Raw genomic sequence first — 18,250 nt, 5'->3', positions numbered from 1 at the left:
TGTCCTACCCTTTGACCTACCCTTTGTCCTACCCTTTGACCTACCTTCCCTTCGACCTACCCTTTGTCCTACCCTTTGATCTATCCTTTGACCTACCTACCCTTTGACCTACCCTTTGTCCTACCCTTTGACCTACCCTTTGTCCTACCCTTTGACCTACCTTCCCTTCGACCTACCCTTTGTCCTACCCTTTGATCTATCCTTTGACCTACCTACCCTTTGACTTAGCCTTTGTCCTACCCTTTGACCTACCTTCCCTTCGACCTACCCTTTGACCTACCCTTTGTCCTACCCTTTGATCTATCCTTCGACCTACCTACCCTTTGACCTACCCTTTGTCCTACCCTTTGATCTATCCTTTGACCTACCTACCCTTTGACTTAGCCTTTGTCCTACCCTTTGACCTATCTTCCCTTTGACCTACCCTTTGACCTACCCTTTGACCTACCTACCCTTTGTCCTTCCCTTTGACCTACCTACCCTTTGACCTACCCTTTGTCCTACCCTTTGACCTACCTTCCCTTTGATCTATCTTTTGACCTACCCTTTGACCTACCTACCCTTTAACCTACCTACCCTTTGACCTACCCTTTGACCTACCTACCCTTTGACCTACCTTCCCTTTGTCCTTTCCTTTGACCTACCTTCCCTTTGACCTACCCTTTGATCTATCCTTTGATCTACCCTTTGACCTACCTACCCTTTGACCTACCCTTTTTCCTACATTCCCTTTGTCCTTCCCTTTGATTTATCCTTTGACCTACCTTTCATTTGACTGACCTATCCTTTGACCTATCCTTTGACCTACCCTTTGACCTACCCTTTGGAAAATACGTTCTCTTCTAAAAAAAATTACCCTGAAACTCCTGATAAGCCAGTTCATGTAATGTGAAATTGTTCCTGTGAGTTACAGGAACGTCTATAACTGAGAGTCAGTGCATCATGAAGCTACTCACCTGTCGAAGTTCTGCTCCACAGTCACCACAGGACTCAGGTTGTCGTGGACGGAGAAGAGCGGGTTGCCCCAGCGACCGATGTAGGCACTGTGTCGGGATGAGAACAGTCTTTAGCACAGTTCTTTAGTTATCAGAAACAAACAGGCTGGACAGAAAATACAGAACTTGTCAGAAAGGTTGAAGCCCAAAACTGACGATGTAGGCAGGAAGTAGCCTTAAGCATCAGTTTTCAACGTGCTGGGTAAACACAAACTCCAACAAGGAAACGGTGATGAATAAACTCTAAACCAAGCAGCATGTGAAAGGGAAAATTGATGGTCTGAGCTGTCTTTTGGTTTACTTTTTGCTCCTGAATTCAGTTGTGTTTACTTTTGTTAGTACAGACCATGGTTATCTCCCAGCATGCACAGTGAAACCCCTACCGATGATCCAGAACCCAGCGCAGCCTCTGCTGTTCCAAAGGTCACTCCTCTGGTTCTGCCATTCCTACAAACAAGGCAGTCTCAGTCCAGACTGCTCTCATTGGTGGTTCCATGATGGTGGAACCAGATACCAGATGCTCTCAGAGCAAACTCATCTCTTCAGAGAACACCTCAACTCACACCGACTCTGGACTTCTGTCCTACTTTACTCTGAGATTGATGCATTAAAGCTGACACCGGGGTTTCTGACTGTACTGAAGCTTGAATGTTGTGCTTAACGGCTAAATCACCTTGAATAAAAGTGAGCTAAATAATTAAATATAAAATTAAGTATTAATCTCAGAGACCCCTCGGGGCTTTGACAGAGCGGCAGAATTTGATCCACAGGGAATAAGAAAATCCCCCAGACTGTCTTAAACTGGGAAAAAAAATGATAAAATATTCAACTGTTCAAACAAATTTAGATTTTGAACATATTAAGCAAATTTAACTGAGAGCCGATAACCAGCTGGATGCTCCCTCTCCTCTTTAGTCTGGAGGACGCAGCATCAGGTTCTGATCCATCTGACCACAGAACAGTTTCCCACTTCAGTCCATCTTAAACGAGCTTTGATCCAGAGAAGATGGACCAAACATCTGACTTCTTCTCTGCCTGATGGAGCTCTAACCTGCATCTGTGGATGTTACGCTGAGCTGTGTTCAGAATATGATTCCTGGAAGTGTTCCTGAGCCCAGGCAGTGATTTCCAGGACAGAATCAGGTCTGTTTTTAATGCAGAGCTGCCTGAGAGCTGCCTGAGGGCCTGACGGTCACAGAGATGTCTCCAGATCCTCTGAATCTTTGATGATTTTATGTTCTGTCGAAGATGGAAGATTCAAAGTCACCGTTTCTCCACAATCTGCAGACACGGTTTGTTGCAGATTGCTGAACCTCTGTACATCTTTAATTCTGCCTCTCTGAGGCGCTCTCTTTATACCCGATCAGATCAATGACCTGTTGCTAATGAACCTAATTAGCTCCATCATGCTCCTCCAGCTGTTTCTTTTCACTTTTCCAGCCTTTTATTGCTCCCATCCCAACTTTTCTGAGACGTGTTGCTGCCGTCAGATTAAAGATGAGCTCATATTCATCATTAAATAATAAAATATCTCACTTTCAACATTTAATATGTTTTCCCAGGTGAATAAATATATCGCAAATCAATTTATTTCTGCCTTTATTTACATTTTACGCAGCATCCAAACTTTTTTGGGCATTGGGGTTGTGTTATAAAATGCTCTGTCATGAAAAACAGCAGATGATGAAGTTTCCATCTCGTTTGAGGCCTCTGGCCTCAGATCTCTGGCCTCAGGCCTCGGGCCTGAGATCTCCAGCCACTATCAGAGCAGACAGGCTTTCCTAAGGACTGAAGTTCACGACCTGTAAAATGGCAGAGTCATAAAGCACTGTCAGCCATTAATAATGACTTATTAATGCAGGTTTAACCGTGCGGGGCCAGAGCGCCGCCTCAGCCTGATGATACTTCACTGCTGCAGGCGGTGCAGCAAAGCTTTCCAATCGGTCGTCCCCGCAGAATGTCGGTCGGCACGTGGATCTCCGAAAATAATACAAGTGTCACTGGGTTGATCATGATTTATTAATGTTTATGCGCTTTCTGTTTTATTTAAGGGTAACATCTTAGAATTCAAAAACTATTTTACATTCCAGGACGCAGAGGGAACCTGGTCCCCTCCTCCTCATCTGATGCTGATCTCATCCAAAGGCTCACAGTCGAAGATACAGCATCTGATTGTTGTGTTTGTTTTGCTGTTGGACCCATAATGTATAAACTAACTACGTTTAATTCAGCAAAACCTGGAAAGTTGTATTGCATGCAAAGAGAGAATGCATTAGATTTTAATTCAGGTCACCTTGGTGGATGATGCAGTGAGCAGTCTGTACTGTAGTTTTCTTAGTTTTTTAATAGGTTTATGGTGCTTTGGGGAACCTTTCGCTCTATTTTGTGCTGTTACTGTCAATTATTTTCCCTCAATTCTCTTGAGTAATGTTATATTTATCAGTTTGCAGACTGAAACCAAAGGTTCTTGTGCAGCTGTAACACTTTTTAGTGGTAAACAGAACCAACGTGGCACGATGCATAAATAGCACGCTGATTTCAGCACTTTTTGCGAGTCATTTCTACGCATTTCACATGTCACATGGTTAGAGTTAGGGTACAGTATGGTGGAGGGGTCTACACCCATCACACCACATACCATCACAATGACTGTACAGACCGTCAATGGTTCGGGTTAGTGCAAAAGTCTGGAGCTTTCAGTTAGTTTTAGCTTATTCGTGTCGTTTAATGACTAAATCCATTGTTAACGGCCACAGAAACGCATTTATGCATTGACTTGTACCAAGTGCCACCCGGTGACTGTTTGTGTGAACTGCAGCTACTCCTGGAAACACAGTTTCAGATTACTTAAATGACTCCAGTGAGCTTTAACGTGTTAGCTGTCCCATTTCAGTTCCTTAACCACCTAAGATACTAGGGACCAGTCAAGAAAAACCGATTGATTGATGACTCTACTCATTTCCCACCTGTAGAAGTGAGCTTTAACGTGTTAGCTGTCCCACTTCAGTTCCTCAACCACCATAGATACCAGGGACCAGTCAAGAAAAACCGATTGATTGATGACTCTACTCATTTCCCACCTGTAGAAGTGAGCTTTATCGTGTTAGCTGTCCCACTTCAGTTCCTCAACAACCTTAGATACCAGGGACCAGTCAAGAAAAACGATTGATTGATGACTCTACTCATTTCCAACCTGTAGAAGTGAGCTTTAACGTGTTAGCTGTCCCACTTCAGTTCCTCAACAACCTTAGATACCAGGGACCAGTCAAGAAAAACCGATTGATTGACGACTCTACTCATTTCCTACCTGTAGAAGTGAGCTTTAACGTGTTAGCTGTCCCACTTCAGTTCCTCAACCACCTTAGATACCAGGGACCAGTCAAGAAAAACCGATTGATTGATGACTCTACTCATTTCCTACCTGTAGAAGTGAGCTTTAACGTGTTAGCTGTCCCACTTCAGTTCCTCAACAACCTTAAACACCAGGGACCAGTCAAGAAAAACCGATTGATTGACGTCTCTACTCATTTCCTACCTGTAGAAGTGAGCTTTAACGTGTTAGCTGTCCCACTTCAGTTCCTCAACCACCATAGATACCAGGGACCAGTCAAGAAAAAACGATTGATTGACGACTCTACTCATTTCCAACCTGTAGAAGTGAGCTTTAACGTGTTAGCTGTCCCACTTCAGTTCCTCAACAACCTTAAACACCAGGGACCAGTCAAGAAAAACCGATTGATTGACGGCTCTACTCATTTCCTACCTGTAGAAGTGAGCTTTAACGTGTTAGCTGTCCCACTTCAGTTCCTCAACAACCTTAGATACCAGGGACCAGTCAAGAAAAAACGATTGATTGATGACTCTACTCATTTCCTACCTGTAGAAGTGAGCTTTAACGTGTTAGCTGTCCCACTTCAGTTCCTCAACCACCATAGATACCAGGGACCAGTCAAGAAAAAACGATTGATTGACGACTCTACTCATTTCCAACCTGTAGAAGTGAGCTTTGACGTGTTAGCCGTCCCACTTCAGTTCCTCAACAACCTTAGATACTAGGGACCAGTCAAGAAAAACCGATTGATTGATGACTCTACTCATTTCCTACCTGTAGAAGTGAGCTTTAACGTGTTAGCTGTCCCACTTCAGTTCCTCAACCACCATAGATACCAGGGACCAGTCAAGAAAAAACGGTTGATTGACGACTCTACTCATTTCCAACCTGTAGAAGTGAGCTTTGACGTGTTAGCCGTCCCACTTCAGTTCCTCAACAACCTTAGATACCAGGGACCAGTCAAGAAAACCGATTGATTGATGACTCTACTCATTTCCTACCTGTAGAAGTGAGCTTTGATTCGCTCCTTTATCAGCCACAGAGGATGATGCGTCTGGTTGTGAAGGTCGCGGCCCACTTTCTCCAAGATCTTCGGAATGACGTTGGTGAAGTCATCGCGAGGATAGGATTGGCCTAACACCTCCACTGAGTCCTGACCAATCACAGGCTGAGGCGTGTGGCCATCTGCGCTGAAGCTTCGGCACGATGATGTGCGACCGCTGGCCCGGAGCTTCGAAGGGAGGTGACGAAGTAGAGGTCGAGGATGAAGGCAAGACAGAAACGATGGGCGGAATATCATGACGACTGGTCCATGGATGAAGCTAAAACGACAAAAGTGAGATACAAGAGACGAGAAGATTAATGCAGAGGTTACTATCTTCGTGTCATTCAAATGTTTCTCAAACGGCCTTCACCGCAAATTTATTTGTTTAATAAGTTTAAGAGTTGCTTTCTTAAGTGTTCCTTTCCTTTCCTAAACCCTTTTCCTTTCCTAAACCCTTTTCCTTTCCTAAACCCATTTCCTTTCCTAAACCATTTTCCTTTCCTAAACCCTTTTCCTTTCCTAAACCATTTTCCTTTCCTAAACTATTTTCCTTTCCTAAACTCTTTTCCTTTCCTAAACTCTTTTCCTTTCCTAAACTCTTTTCCTTTCCTAAACCCTTTTCCTTTCCTAAACCATTTTCCTTTCCTAAACCATTTTCCTTTCCTAAACTCTTTTCCTTTCCTAAACTCTTTTCCTTCCCTAAACTATTTTCCTTTCCTAAACTATTTTCCTTTCCTAAACCATTTTCCTTTCCTAAACTCATTTCCTTTCCTAAACCCTTTTCCTTTCCTAAACCCTTTTCCTTTCCTAAACCCATTTCCTTTCCTAAACCCTTTTCCTTTCCTAAACCCTTTTCCTTTCCTAAACCCATTTCCTTTCCTAAACCCTTTTCCTTTCCTAAACCCTTTTCCTTTCCTAAACCCATTTCCTTTCCTAAACCCTTTTCCTTTCCTAAACCATTTTCCTTTCCTAAACTATTTTCCTTTCCTAAACTATTTTCCTTTCCTAAACTCTTTTCCTTTCCTAAACTCTTTTCCTTTCCTAAACTCTTTTCCTTTCCTAAACCATTTTCCTTTCCTAAACCATTTTCCTTTCCTAAACTCTTTTCCTTTCCTAAACTATTTTCCTTTCCTAAACTATTTTCCTTTCCTAAACCATTTTCCTTTCCTAAACTCATTTCCTTTCCTAAACCCTTTTCCTTTCCTAAACCCTTTTCCTTTCCTAAACCATTTTCCTTTCCTAAACCATTTTCCTTTCCTAAACTCTTTTCCTTTCCTAAACTCTTTTCCTTTCCTAAACTATTTTCCTTTCCTAAACTATTTTCCTTTCCTAAACCATTTTCCTTTCCTAAACTCATTTCCTTTCCTAAACCCTTTTCCTTTCCTAAACCCTTTTCCTTTCTTAAACTCTTTTCCTTTCCTAAACCCTTTTCCTTTCCTAAACCCTTTTCCTTTCCTAAACCCTTTTCCTTTCCTAATCTCCTTTCCTTTCCTAAACCCTTTTCCTTTCCTAAACCCTTTTCCTTTCCTAAACCCTTTTCCTTTCCTAATCTCCTTTCCTTTCCTAAACCCTTTTCCTTTCCTAAACTCTTTTCCTTTCCTAAACTCTTTTCCTTTCCTAAACCCTTTTCCTTTCCTAAACTCTTTTCCTTTCCTAAACTCTTTTCCTTTCCTAAACTCTTTTCCTTTCCTAAACTCTTTTCCTTTCCTAAACCCTTTTCCTTTCCTAAACCCTTTTCCTTTCCTAAACTCTTTTCCTTTCCTAAACTCTTTTCCTTTCCTAAACCCTTTTCCTTTCCTAAACTCTTTTCCTTTCCTAATCTCCTTTCCTTTCCTAAACCCTTTTCCTTTCCTAAACTCTTTTCCTTTCCTAATCTCCTTTCCTTTCCTAAACTCTTTGCCTTTCCTAAACCCTTTTCCTTTCCTAAACCCTTTTCCTTTCCTAAACCATTTTCCTTTCCTAAACCCTTTTCCTTTCCTAAACCCTTTTCCTTTCCTAAACTCTTTTCCTTTCCTAAACCCTTTTCCTTTCCTAAACCCTTTTCCTTTCCTAAACCCTTTTCCTTTCCTAAAATCTTTTCCTTTCCTAAACCCTTTTCCCTTTCCTAAACCCTTTTCCTTTCCTAAACTCTTTTCCTTTCCTTTCCTAAACTCTTTTCCTTTCCTAAACTCTTTTCCTTTCCTAAACCCTTTTCCTTTCCTAAACCCTTTTCCTTTCCTAAACTCTTTTCCTTTCCTAAACTCTTTTCCTTTCCTAAACTCTTTTCCTTTCCTAAACCCTTTTCCTTTCCTAAACCCTTTTCCTTTCCTAAACTCTTTTCCTTTCCTAAACCCTTTTCCTTTCCTAAACCCTTTTCCTTTCCTAAACTCTTTTCCTTTCCTAAACTCTTTTCCTTTCCTAAACTCTTTTCCTTTCCTAAACCCTTTTCCTTTCCTAAACTCTTTTCCTTTCCTAAACTCTTTTCCTTTCCTAAACTCTTTTCCTTTCCTAAACTCTTTTCCTTTCCTAAACTCTTTTCCTTTCCTAAACTCTTTTCCTTTCCTAAACCTTTTTCCTTTCCTAAACCCTTTTCCTTTCCTAAACCCTTTTCCTTTCCTAAACCCTTTTCCTTTCCTAAACCCTTTTCCTTTCCTAAATGCAGCTCTGAAAATGGAGATAAATATTCTACAAAAAGGTCTTTAGATAATTGCTCCAATGCGATCTTAGCACATTGTTTCATAAAGGTTATCTCACATATATCGTTTCAGAGATAATGTAGAGTATTGCTTTATTATCATGGCTGCTAATATAAAAAGGTCACTGTTTATCCACATGAATAACGTTTAGTACAGAAGGATAAAAACAGCCGAGCGTCCCAGTGACAGAAAGGTTTTAGGCGAGGGATTCATCTCCTCTCTTTCTTAAAGGACGGTCCAGTGACTCCGATGCTAAAGGAGATCTTAAATCTTAGATCTTTGGATTTGGAGAATTCAAACAGCTGTTATCATGGATGCTATTCAGATAGTTCTGGGTGAATTCGGTCAGTTATGAAGGTTCCTGTTCGGGCTTCTTCCTGCCTTTAATTCACACCAGGTCTCAGTTACTGATCGCTCTGTATAACTCACCCTGTGTGTATTCTGCTGCGTTTCCTTTGTTCAACACCTGATCCGACTTTAATTCATTTCATTCATTAATTATTTAAATCATTTAAATCATTTATGAAGTAAATAAAATAAAGTTATAATTATAAAATAAAATGATAAAATAAATAAAATAATTTAATTGAATGTAAATGCTTTAATTAATTAATTATTTAAATAATTTTGTCACGCCCAGAGACTCATGTTTTTAGTTTTCATGTTTAGGTTATGTTTTTGTGTTCAGTTCATGTCCAGGTTTTGAGTTTTAGGTTTTGCCATTAGTTCATTCCCCTCACCTGTTCATTCCCCACCAGCTGCACCCACTCACTTAATCACTCACTCCCTATTTAGTTTCCTGCCTCCCCTTTCAGTTTGCCGGATCTTTGTTGATGTCACTGTTACTGTGTTACTGTCAGATGTGATGCCACGTTTCCACGCCACATATTCGTCAAAGCTAAGTACTTATTCCATGCCATGTCCTTGTTCTTTTGTTTTTGCTTATAGCCCAGTTTTTCTCCGGCTCTGCCGCGTTTTATGTTGATACTTTGTTTTGTTAAATAAATCTAATTTATTTTTTGAAAGTCCGCATCCGTGTCCTCCCTTCTACACCAAACTTGACAGAAAGATCCGGCCAGAAATGGACGCGGCGGACTACACTGCCTTCTGGGAGCTGGCTGGGGACTTCTGGTGCCTAGCGGGATCGAGCTGCACCTCCTGGGAGAAACTGAACTCTTCCAATGAGCTCATTGACTTTTTTTTACAGAAGCAGGTCCTCCTGCACATGTCAGGAGTGACGCACATCTGGGAAGAGGTGAGGTGTGTACAGCGCGCTGCCATGCTGGATTTCTTTGGCATGGAGCCACAGAAGGTAGCTGCGCTGTACACATCCTCCCTCACCACTCCAGCATCCCAGTCCCCGGCCCCAGCCGTTCCAGAGCTGGCCCCGGCCCCAGCCGTTCCAGAGCTGGCCCCGGCCCCAGCCGTTCCAGAGCTGGCCCCGGCCCCAGCCGTTCCAGAGCTGGCCCCGGCCCCAGCCGTTCCCGAGGCTTTAGAGCCTGACTACGAGGCTTTAGAGCCTGACCACGAGGCTTTAGAGCCTGACCACGAGGCTTTAGAGCCTGACCACGAGGCTTTAGAGCCTGACCACGAGGCTTTAGAGCCTGACCACGAGGCTTTAGAGCCTGACCACGAGGCCACAGGGCCTGACCACGAGGCCACAGGGCCTGACCACGAGGCCACAGGGCCTGACCATAAGGCGGCAGAGCCCGACATGGACTCACTAGTTCGAGCCCCTCCCTCCCACCCCCAGACTTTGGGGATGTCTGGGATCCATCCCTTAAAGGGGGGGCTCCCCCCCCGTCGGAGGTCCGTCCGACCGTGGGACGGTCCCCGCCTCCTGCTGCTACGCCACGGGATGTCTGGCCGCCCGCCAGACCACCGCCTCCTGCTGCCACGCCACGGGATGTCTGGCCGCCCGCCAGACCACCGCCTCCTGCTGCCACGCCACGGGATGTCTGGCCGCCCGCTAGACCACCGCCGTCTCCTGCCGCCACGCCGACGGAAGTCTGGGCGTCCGCCAGACCACCGCCGTCTCCTGCCGCCACGCCGACGGAGGTCTGGGCGTCCGCCAGACCACCGCCGTCTCCTGCCGCCACGCCGACGGAGGTCTGGGCGTCCGCCAGACCACCGCCGTCTCCTGCCGCCACGCCGACGGAGGTCTGGGCGTCCGCCAGACCACCGCCTGTTCCGGCTACGCGGTCTGGGCGTCCGCCAGACCACCGCCTGTTCCGGCTACGCGGTCTGGGCGTCCGCCAGACCACCGCCTGTTCCGGCTACGCCGTCTGCGGTCTGGGCGTCCGCCAGACCACCGCCTGTTCCGGCTACGCCGTCTGCGGTCTGGGCGTCCGCCAGACCACCGCCTGTTCCGGCTACGCCGTCTGCGGTCTGGGCGTCCGCCAGACCACCGCCTGTTCCGGCTACGCCGTCTGCGGTCTGGGCGTCCGCCAGACCACTGCCTCCTGCTGCCCGAAGCCGGTACCACGCCCGTTTCTGGTTCCCCGACCGGCTTCGAGCCCCTCCCTCCCACCCTTGGACTTTTGTGGGATGTCTGGGATCCACCCCTTGAGGGGGGGGCTCTGTCACGCCCAGAGACTCATGTTTTTAGTTTTCATGTTTAGGTTATGTTTTTGTGTTCAGTTCATGTCCAGGTTTTGAGTTTTAGGTTTTGCCATTAGTTCATTCCCCTCACCTGTTCATTCCCCACCAGCTGCACCCACTCACTTAATCACTCACTCCCTATTTAGTTTCCTGCCTCCCCTTTCAGTTTTGCCGGATCTTTGTTGATGTTACTGTTGTTGATGTCACTGTTACTGTTGCTGTTAGTTGTGATGCCACGTTTCCACGCCACATATTCGTCAAAGCTAAGTACTTATTCCATGCCATGTCCTTGTTCTTTTGTTTTTGCTTATAGCCCAGTTTTTCTCCGGCTCTGCCGCGTTTTATGTTGATACTTTGTTTTGTTAAATAAATCTAATTTATTTTTTGAAAGTCCGCATCCGTGTCCTCCCTTCTACACCAAACTTGACAAATTTAAATAATTTTTAAAAAAAATAAAATTATGAAATAAAAAATAAATATGAGTATATAAAAATATTATAAAATTATAAAATAAACTAATTTAATTTAATGTAAATGGGTTAATTTAAATTAATTAAAAAAATAACATTGATTACCCGGTAGGAGCGCAGGCTGAGAATGGCGTCATGATTGGATCCCTACCCTGTCAATCAGCCATGCCCTCTCTGCATACCTTAGTGTTTATTGGAGAGAATAAACTCATATCAGATATGCATCAACATGTCAGCGGGACCGAGAGTCGTTGTCTTCAGCTTTCGTAATCACCATTTTGACGGCAAAAGACGAACAGCACAGAGCAAGACATGCGGCATCAACATCTCAGACAGCCAGACGACAACTTCCAACTTTGTTCATCATTTGAAGATCCATTCTGACCAGTAAGTGCTCGTCAAATTAGCTAATATTATCCTGTTAGCCTAGCCGGTAGTTAGCTAACATTAGCTTGATATGATACAGGGTGGACAGGTTGGACACATTGGCCAATGATGTTTACTGACAGTTACTGATATCTTTGTGTTTTCACTTTAAGATCAGATTCTGCAGGTAAAACTGCAAAAATAAGGTGACTTTACTTTGACTTGCCCAAGAAAAAATGACTTGAGACTTGAAAGCTAAGACTTGGGACTTGAAAGCTAAGACTTGGGACATACTTGAGACTTGCACATGTGCGACTTGGTCCCATCTCTACCCAGTAGTATGATGACACTTTCATCTTATTTTATCTTATTTGATTTTGTTGTATTTTATTGCTTTTACAAAATAAAAGCCTGTGAGCAGCAGACTTTTACAAAATAAAAGCCTGTGAGCAACAGACTTTTACAATAATAAAATAAATAATAAAACAGGGGTGTTGGTGGCGTAGTGGGTTGAGCAGGCGCCCCATGTACAGAGGCTATAGTCCTCGCTGCAGCTGGCCCTGTGCTGCGTGTCGTTCCCCCTCTCTCTGCCCCCCTGCTTCCTGTCTCTCTGAACTTTCCTATCCATTAAAGGAACAAAAGCCCCAAAAAATAATAAATCAAATTAAAAAAACTAAAAATAAATAAATAAATAAATAATTGACGATAATAACGAGTTAACTCGCCCAGGCCTAATAAAAACTAAATGGTTTCCACATCTGGCAGGTGTGTCTGAGGATGATTCGACTTTCTTCAGCTCAGGTTTCACTCTCCACCTGCTCCAGAGGTAAATACCTCCGTCTCCAGCCGCTAAATGCTCCACCAGCATCGAGATGTTTGCCCGATCGATCGGACGGGCTTCGCTCAACAAATCTATCGTTGGCAGTCAGGGAAAATGAGCGGGACGTGTAAACATAAAGCGTCGGATTCTCAACGGAGGTCAGGTGAGGCGAGAGCTGCAGCCGGACGCTCCGCCTGTAATTACACTAATGGATAAACACGGAAAAACAGCAAAGGTTACGGCGAGCCGCTGTCCTTTCCATCATTTATCCTGCGACAGGAGACAACACAACCGCCCTTTCATCCTCAAATATTTGCTCATTCACACAGGCAGACGCTCCGGGAGCATCCCCGAGCCAGACAAAGGGTGTTGCATTGCAGTGGCATTGCAGCAAAATGGATTATTGTTCCTAAATCCACCAAGCCTGTACCTCGGCTCTGCTGCTGGTGTCATATTATAGCGGCCAGGCCGGCTCTGAGGTCGCACACACACACACACACACACACACACACACACACATACACACACACACACAATGCAACAACAGGTCTGCAGAGGCTGAATCTCAATGTCATGTTGACTGAAGGATCACTCTGAGCCTGGACAAGCTGCAGCTTCCATCCCAGCTGATGAAAGAACACAACCGCGGGATAAAAGCTGCGAAAGCAACAACTTCCTCCTCCGAGCCACATTAATATGTTCTGCAAAGGTCACAGCAGCTCAGCCATTACTTTTCTCCTGCACATTGTTGGTAATTTGTCTACAGACGGGCTCTTAAAGAAAGGTTAAGATCTCTGCGGAGCATTAATGTGTTTACAGCTGCGTAAGCACGGGGATAAAACAAGAGGCCACCGCAAACATCGCTTTGATGGACCCCCCCGGAGTCGGCCTGTGTTCAAATGCATGGGCGTCAATTGGGTACGGCAGCTGCCACACCTCGGCTCCAGGGGAAAATGTAAATGTTGAACCCATATGTAACCTAAAAAACAAACATTCACCTATCCATGGGGGGAAAAACGAGTTTAGGAAACTTAGCGCTACATGTTTCCTCAAGTTAGATGTTGAGTTTCTGCTGAAATGTGCGTTTGTTTTGGTTGCCACAGAAGACACATAATGTAGCTGCTGTTTCTCACTCTTTGTAAGGTAAACATGCTTTCAGTATGAGGCCTCGTCTGCGTCTTCATTTCCCACCGTTGGTTCGGACATTTTTCATCTGTTTCTTTGTTTGTTTGCTACGACTGCTAATGCTAAAGCTAACCCGTCCCGCCGCTGAGATCGAGTACGGTCACGTGACCAGACCGCACGGCTGCGTCTGATTGGTGGAACACAGTCAGGTGGTAGAGCCTTTGGCGGAAGTCTCTCTCTCTGTCAGAATAAAACATTAAAATGAGGCGTACGCGGGGGGATAAAAATAATGAGGCGTAGAATACCAAAGAGGTAAGAAGAAAAGTAACCAGCTCATTGTAGCCTAATGTAGCGGAGTAAGAGGACAGTTTCTGCTGCACACATCTACTCAAGGAAAAGTAAAAAGTATAGAGATTTAAAACTACTCCTAGAAGTATAATGTTTTAAAAAAACTTACTCAAGTAAATGTTACTCTGAAACATTTAGTTCAGTCTCACACAGAAACACACACAGCTGCTTGGAAACTGATGGAGAAAAGATGCCCCGGCTGCCTCTGTCAGAGCCCGTCTTCAGGACGTTTCTGTGCAGATTTACAGGCGTATCTTTGCCTTCTGGAGGCCTCATTCTCCACAGGAACACGTCGCTCGTGTGTTGTTTGTGCAGGTAAGCGTCACAAAAGGTCACGCAGCTCTAACTTCCTCTTACTACATAAACTCGGCTTCATTTTCCTCCTCATAGCATGTGATCGTCAGCTCCATATGTCTGCTCCTGAGACGCCAGGCAACACCACCCAAGCACACATATGGACGCCCACACACATGAACAAACTGCAGATTCAGACAAACTGAGAGAAGACACGGAAATGCGGTCTGAATCCTCCAAGTTTACACATTTTCTCATATTCTGCACGGCCGTGGACCCCTCGGTGTTCTTCTTCTTTAAAGCTTCCACCATCTGCACCCTCAAAACAACATAAAAAAAAACGCTTTAATGCAGGAGTGAAAGTAAAAATCGTTGTATTTTATCAGCTTTACTGTTGCAGTAAAGTCTGAACTGCAGGGATTTTATTCAGGTGAAGTTAGATCAGCCATTTTAGAGTAACACGACCGTATACTACCCCTACTACTCATACTAACTTTGTGAGTTAGTATGCGAGTTTGAGTCAGCGAGAAGTTCCCGGATGCATACTAGATTCTCTGAAATGTTGGGTATGCATCATGAGGTTACTACTCATACTCAAACTACCCAAGATGCAACGTAACGTGACGTCGCCGATCGTCATTTCCTGTCAAAACGGCAGTTTCAAGCTAGCTACAACGAGGGTAGGTTCACTTCCTGTTTTCAAAACAAAAGCACCAATTGTATGGTAATGGCTTTCCCTATGATAAAAGGCAACGGGTATTTTATTTTGTGAAAATAACAGGAAGTGCGTTGCTCACTGCGGCTAGCTTTAGTAGCGCCGAATTCGTGGGAACAAAATTGTAAACAGCCGGTATTTTGTCAGGTTTTCAACACGTTGGGGATCTAAACGACTACTTTCTCACCTGAAAATGTTTCAAATGTTGCTTAAGTTTACAGAGTTTAGAGCTTAAGGGAAATCAGCTTCAGGCCGGCTGATTTCGGCTCGGGCAGGAGCGAAATGCATTGTGGGTAAACGCTCTGCATACTGTCTGATTGATGAGTACGCAGTATGGAAGTATGTAGTATGCAGTATGTAGTATGCAGTATGTAGTATGTAGTATGCAGTATGTAGTATGCAGTATGCAGTATGTAGTGTGTAGTATGCAGTATGTAGTATGTAGTATGCAGTATGTAGTATGCAGTATGTAGTATGCAGTATGTAGTATGCGGTATGCAGTATGCAGTATACAGTGTGCAGTATGCAGTATGTAGTATGCAGTATGTAGTGTGTGGTATGCAGTATGTAGTATACAGTATGCAGTATACAGTGTGCAGTATGCAGTATGTAGTATGCAGTATGTAGTGTGTGGTATGCAGTATGTAGTATGCAGTATGCAGTATACAGTGTGCAGTATGTAGTATGCAGTATGCAGTATGTAGTATGTAGTATGCAGTATGTAGTATGTAGTATGTAGTATGCAGTATGTAGTATGTAGTATGCAGTATGTAGTATGCAGTATGTAGTACGCAGTATGTAGTATGTAGTATGTAGTACGCAGTATGTAGTATGTAGTATAGAGTATGTAGTACGCAGTATGTAGTATGCAGTATGTAGTATGTAGTATGCAGTATGTAGTATGTAGTATGCAGTATGTAGTATGCAGTATGTAGTATGCTGTATGTAGTATGCAGTATGCAGTATGTAGTATGTAGTATGTAGTATGTAGTATGCAGTATGCAGTATGTAGTATGTAGTATGTAGTATGCAGTATGTAGTATGTAGTATGTAGTATGCAGTATGTAGTATGTAGTATGTAGTATGCAGTATGTAGTATGCTGTATGTAGTATGCAGTATGCAGTATGTAGTATGTAGTATGCAGTATGCAGTATGTAGAATGTAGTATGCAGTATGCAGTATGCAGTATGTAGTATGCAGTATGCAGTATGTAGTATGTAGTATGCAGTATGTAGTATGCAGTATGCAGTATGTAGTATGCAGTATGTAGTATGTAGTATGCAGTATGCAGTATGCAGTATGTAGTATGCAGTATGCAGTATGTAGTATGTAGTATGCAGTATGTAGTATGCAGTATGCAGTATGTAGTATGCAGTATGTAGTATGTAGTATGCAGTATGTAGTATGCAGTATGTAGAATGTAGTATGCAGTATGTAGAATGTAGTATGTAGAATGTAGTATGCAGTATGCAGTATGTAGTACGCAGTATGTAGGATGCGGTCTCGAACACAGCCCTTGACTAACTTCTTGCTCTCTGGCTCCCCCTACAGCTGCGGGGTGGAACAGGACTCGCTGCGTGAGCCTTGCACGTGCACAGCCGTGCACGTCGATCTGTTAAAGAGGCCACGAAGACGCCATCAAAAGTCCTAAAAATAAGAACAGAGTCGTGCACGGCAGGAAACCAAAGATTTAAACTGATTCGGCTGTAAACACATCTGAAGATCGAATGGATGCAAACTGAAAAGAGGGAATAAAATCAAACCCTTCTCCTGTTAAACATGGACGGACTGAACTGCATCATGTGGACCTTGGGTCTGAGGATTTTAATGTCCTGCATCAGAGCCGATCGTCCCTCAAACTGTTTCTGTAAACCACGGCGAGCACAAAACGCCGCAAAGCAGCAGGTATGAGAAGGAGAGCAAACCGCGAGCAGCAGTCAGACAAAATGTGCACCAAAGCCAGCGGATTTGGGGGAAGTGAAACACGACTCATCATGTGTGAAGGTTGTTGAGAAAATCCCTCGTTCTGCTGCCAAGAAGTTGCTCTGACTAACCAGCGCGGCGGCGGCGGCGGCGGCCGACAGCGAGGCTGTGATGTGACTTCTGACGCTGCCAGCTGACAAAAGGTGGAGAGCTGAGCCGCCGCTGTGCGGCTCGCCAAAGAACACGTGGAGATAAACCCCGAAGTAGTCTGAATGTGACAAAAAACAAGGACGACGCCTCAAAGAAACCCAACGGTTACCAAGGTTACGAGGTAGGTGTCAGTCAGACGTGAACTTCATATATTCTTATTATATTAATATATATTTATATTAATATATTATTATTAATAATAATAATAATAATAATAAATATAATATTAATAATATATAATATAATAATATAATATGAAATAATATAACATACTATAATATAATATAATATATTATTATATATTCTTATATCTGTGTGCAGCAGCAGATGTAATATAATATAATATTATATATTCTTATATATTCTTATATCTGTGTGCAGCAGCAGATGTAATATAATATAATATATATATATATATATATATATATATATATAAAAAATATAATAATATAATATAATATAATAATATGATATATTCTTATATATTCTTATATCTGTGTGCAGCAGCAGATGATGGGACCTGCTGCTGCACACAGATAAAAGAGGAGCGGGATCCACTGAAGCTCTAAGAAGTGACACTGAGAGAAAGAGGTGATAAATTAGACTGCAGAAGAAGAACGGAGGTTAACGCTCACACGGTGAGAAGCAAAGACGCTGCAGAAACAACCCCCAGAACTATTCTGAGATATCTGAGACTCACCTGGAGGAACACGAGTTACTACGTGATACTCAGAGGAGTTTTTCTCGTTCAGATTAGATTAAAAACGCAATTCCATAAATTAATTTAAAAATAAATAAATAAATAAATAAAAACGAACATTTACATTTCCCCCTGGAGCCGTACCCAATGGGATCACAGCACCGACTTCCCTGCGAGTCTCTACGTGTTAATATGTGGCTTTAATGTGAAAGCACAGGTGAATCTCATCGAATTATGAGCAATAATTCACCCAGCAGGACGTCAGCTGACTCAGCGGGAGAAAGACTCGACTGAGCACGCTCTGTGGAGCCGAATCCACAGACAAACTCTCAGAGGAGGAGTTTCTGAACACTGATGTTCCAGAAAACACGCGAGGACATCGATCTGTTTACAGAGCCGCACTGTGAGGCCTCTGCTTTCATTTTAACTCTGAAATGAACGTAAAAGCTTTGACTTCAGGTGAAAGGAACGCTGCTTCAGGTCAGAGTTTTTTAGCTGATGGAAGAATCCGTGTGATGGAAACCCGACTGTGCGTCCATTTCTCGCCCCCGCCTATCAGACGGAGTCCCTCTCTGGCTCGCTGACCACTTCCTGCGGCTCTTCCTGTTCACGACTCGCTGCTGGCTCACCA

General features: G+C 43.7%; 1 protein-coding gene across 1 annotated transcript in view; it reads right to left on the bottom strand.

Moving 5' to 3' along the window:
• fars2 (phenylalanyl-tRNA synthetase 2, mitochondrial) overlaps window positions 1–18,250 on the bottom strand; it is a 202,817-nt gene that overhangs the window by 146,925 nt on the left and 37,642 nt on the right. Inside the window, exons 3-4 of the mRNA XM_075452244.1 lie at window positions 5,328–5,648; window positions 957–1,043 (exon numbers count right to left, since the gene is read on the bottom strand). Of these exons, the coding sequence (XP_075308359.1) occupies window positions 957–1,043; window positions 5,328–5,626 (386 nt within the window). The 5' untranslated portion in view covers window positions 5,627–5,648. The remainder of the gene's footprint in view (window positions 1–956; window positions 1,044–5,327; window positions 5,649–18,250) is intronic.

The sequence above is a fragment of the Odontesthes bonariensis genome, chromosome 20 (genome assembly GCF_027942865.1).
Source record: "Odontesthes bonariensis isolate fOdoBon6 chromosome 20, fOdoBon6.hap1, whole genome shotgun sequence".
Lineage (NCBI taxonomy): Eukaryota > Metazoa > Chordata > Actinopteri > Atheriniformes > Atherinopsidae > Odontesthes > Odontesthes bonariensis.
This window is presented reverse-complemented; position numbering and strand designations above follow the sequence as displayed.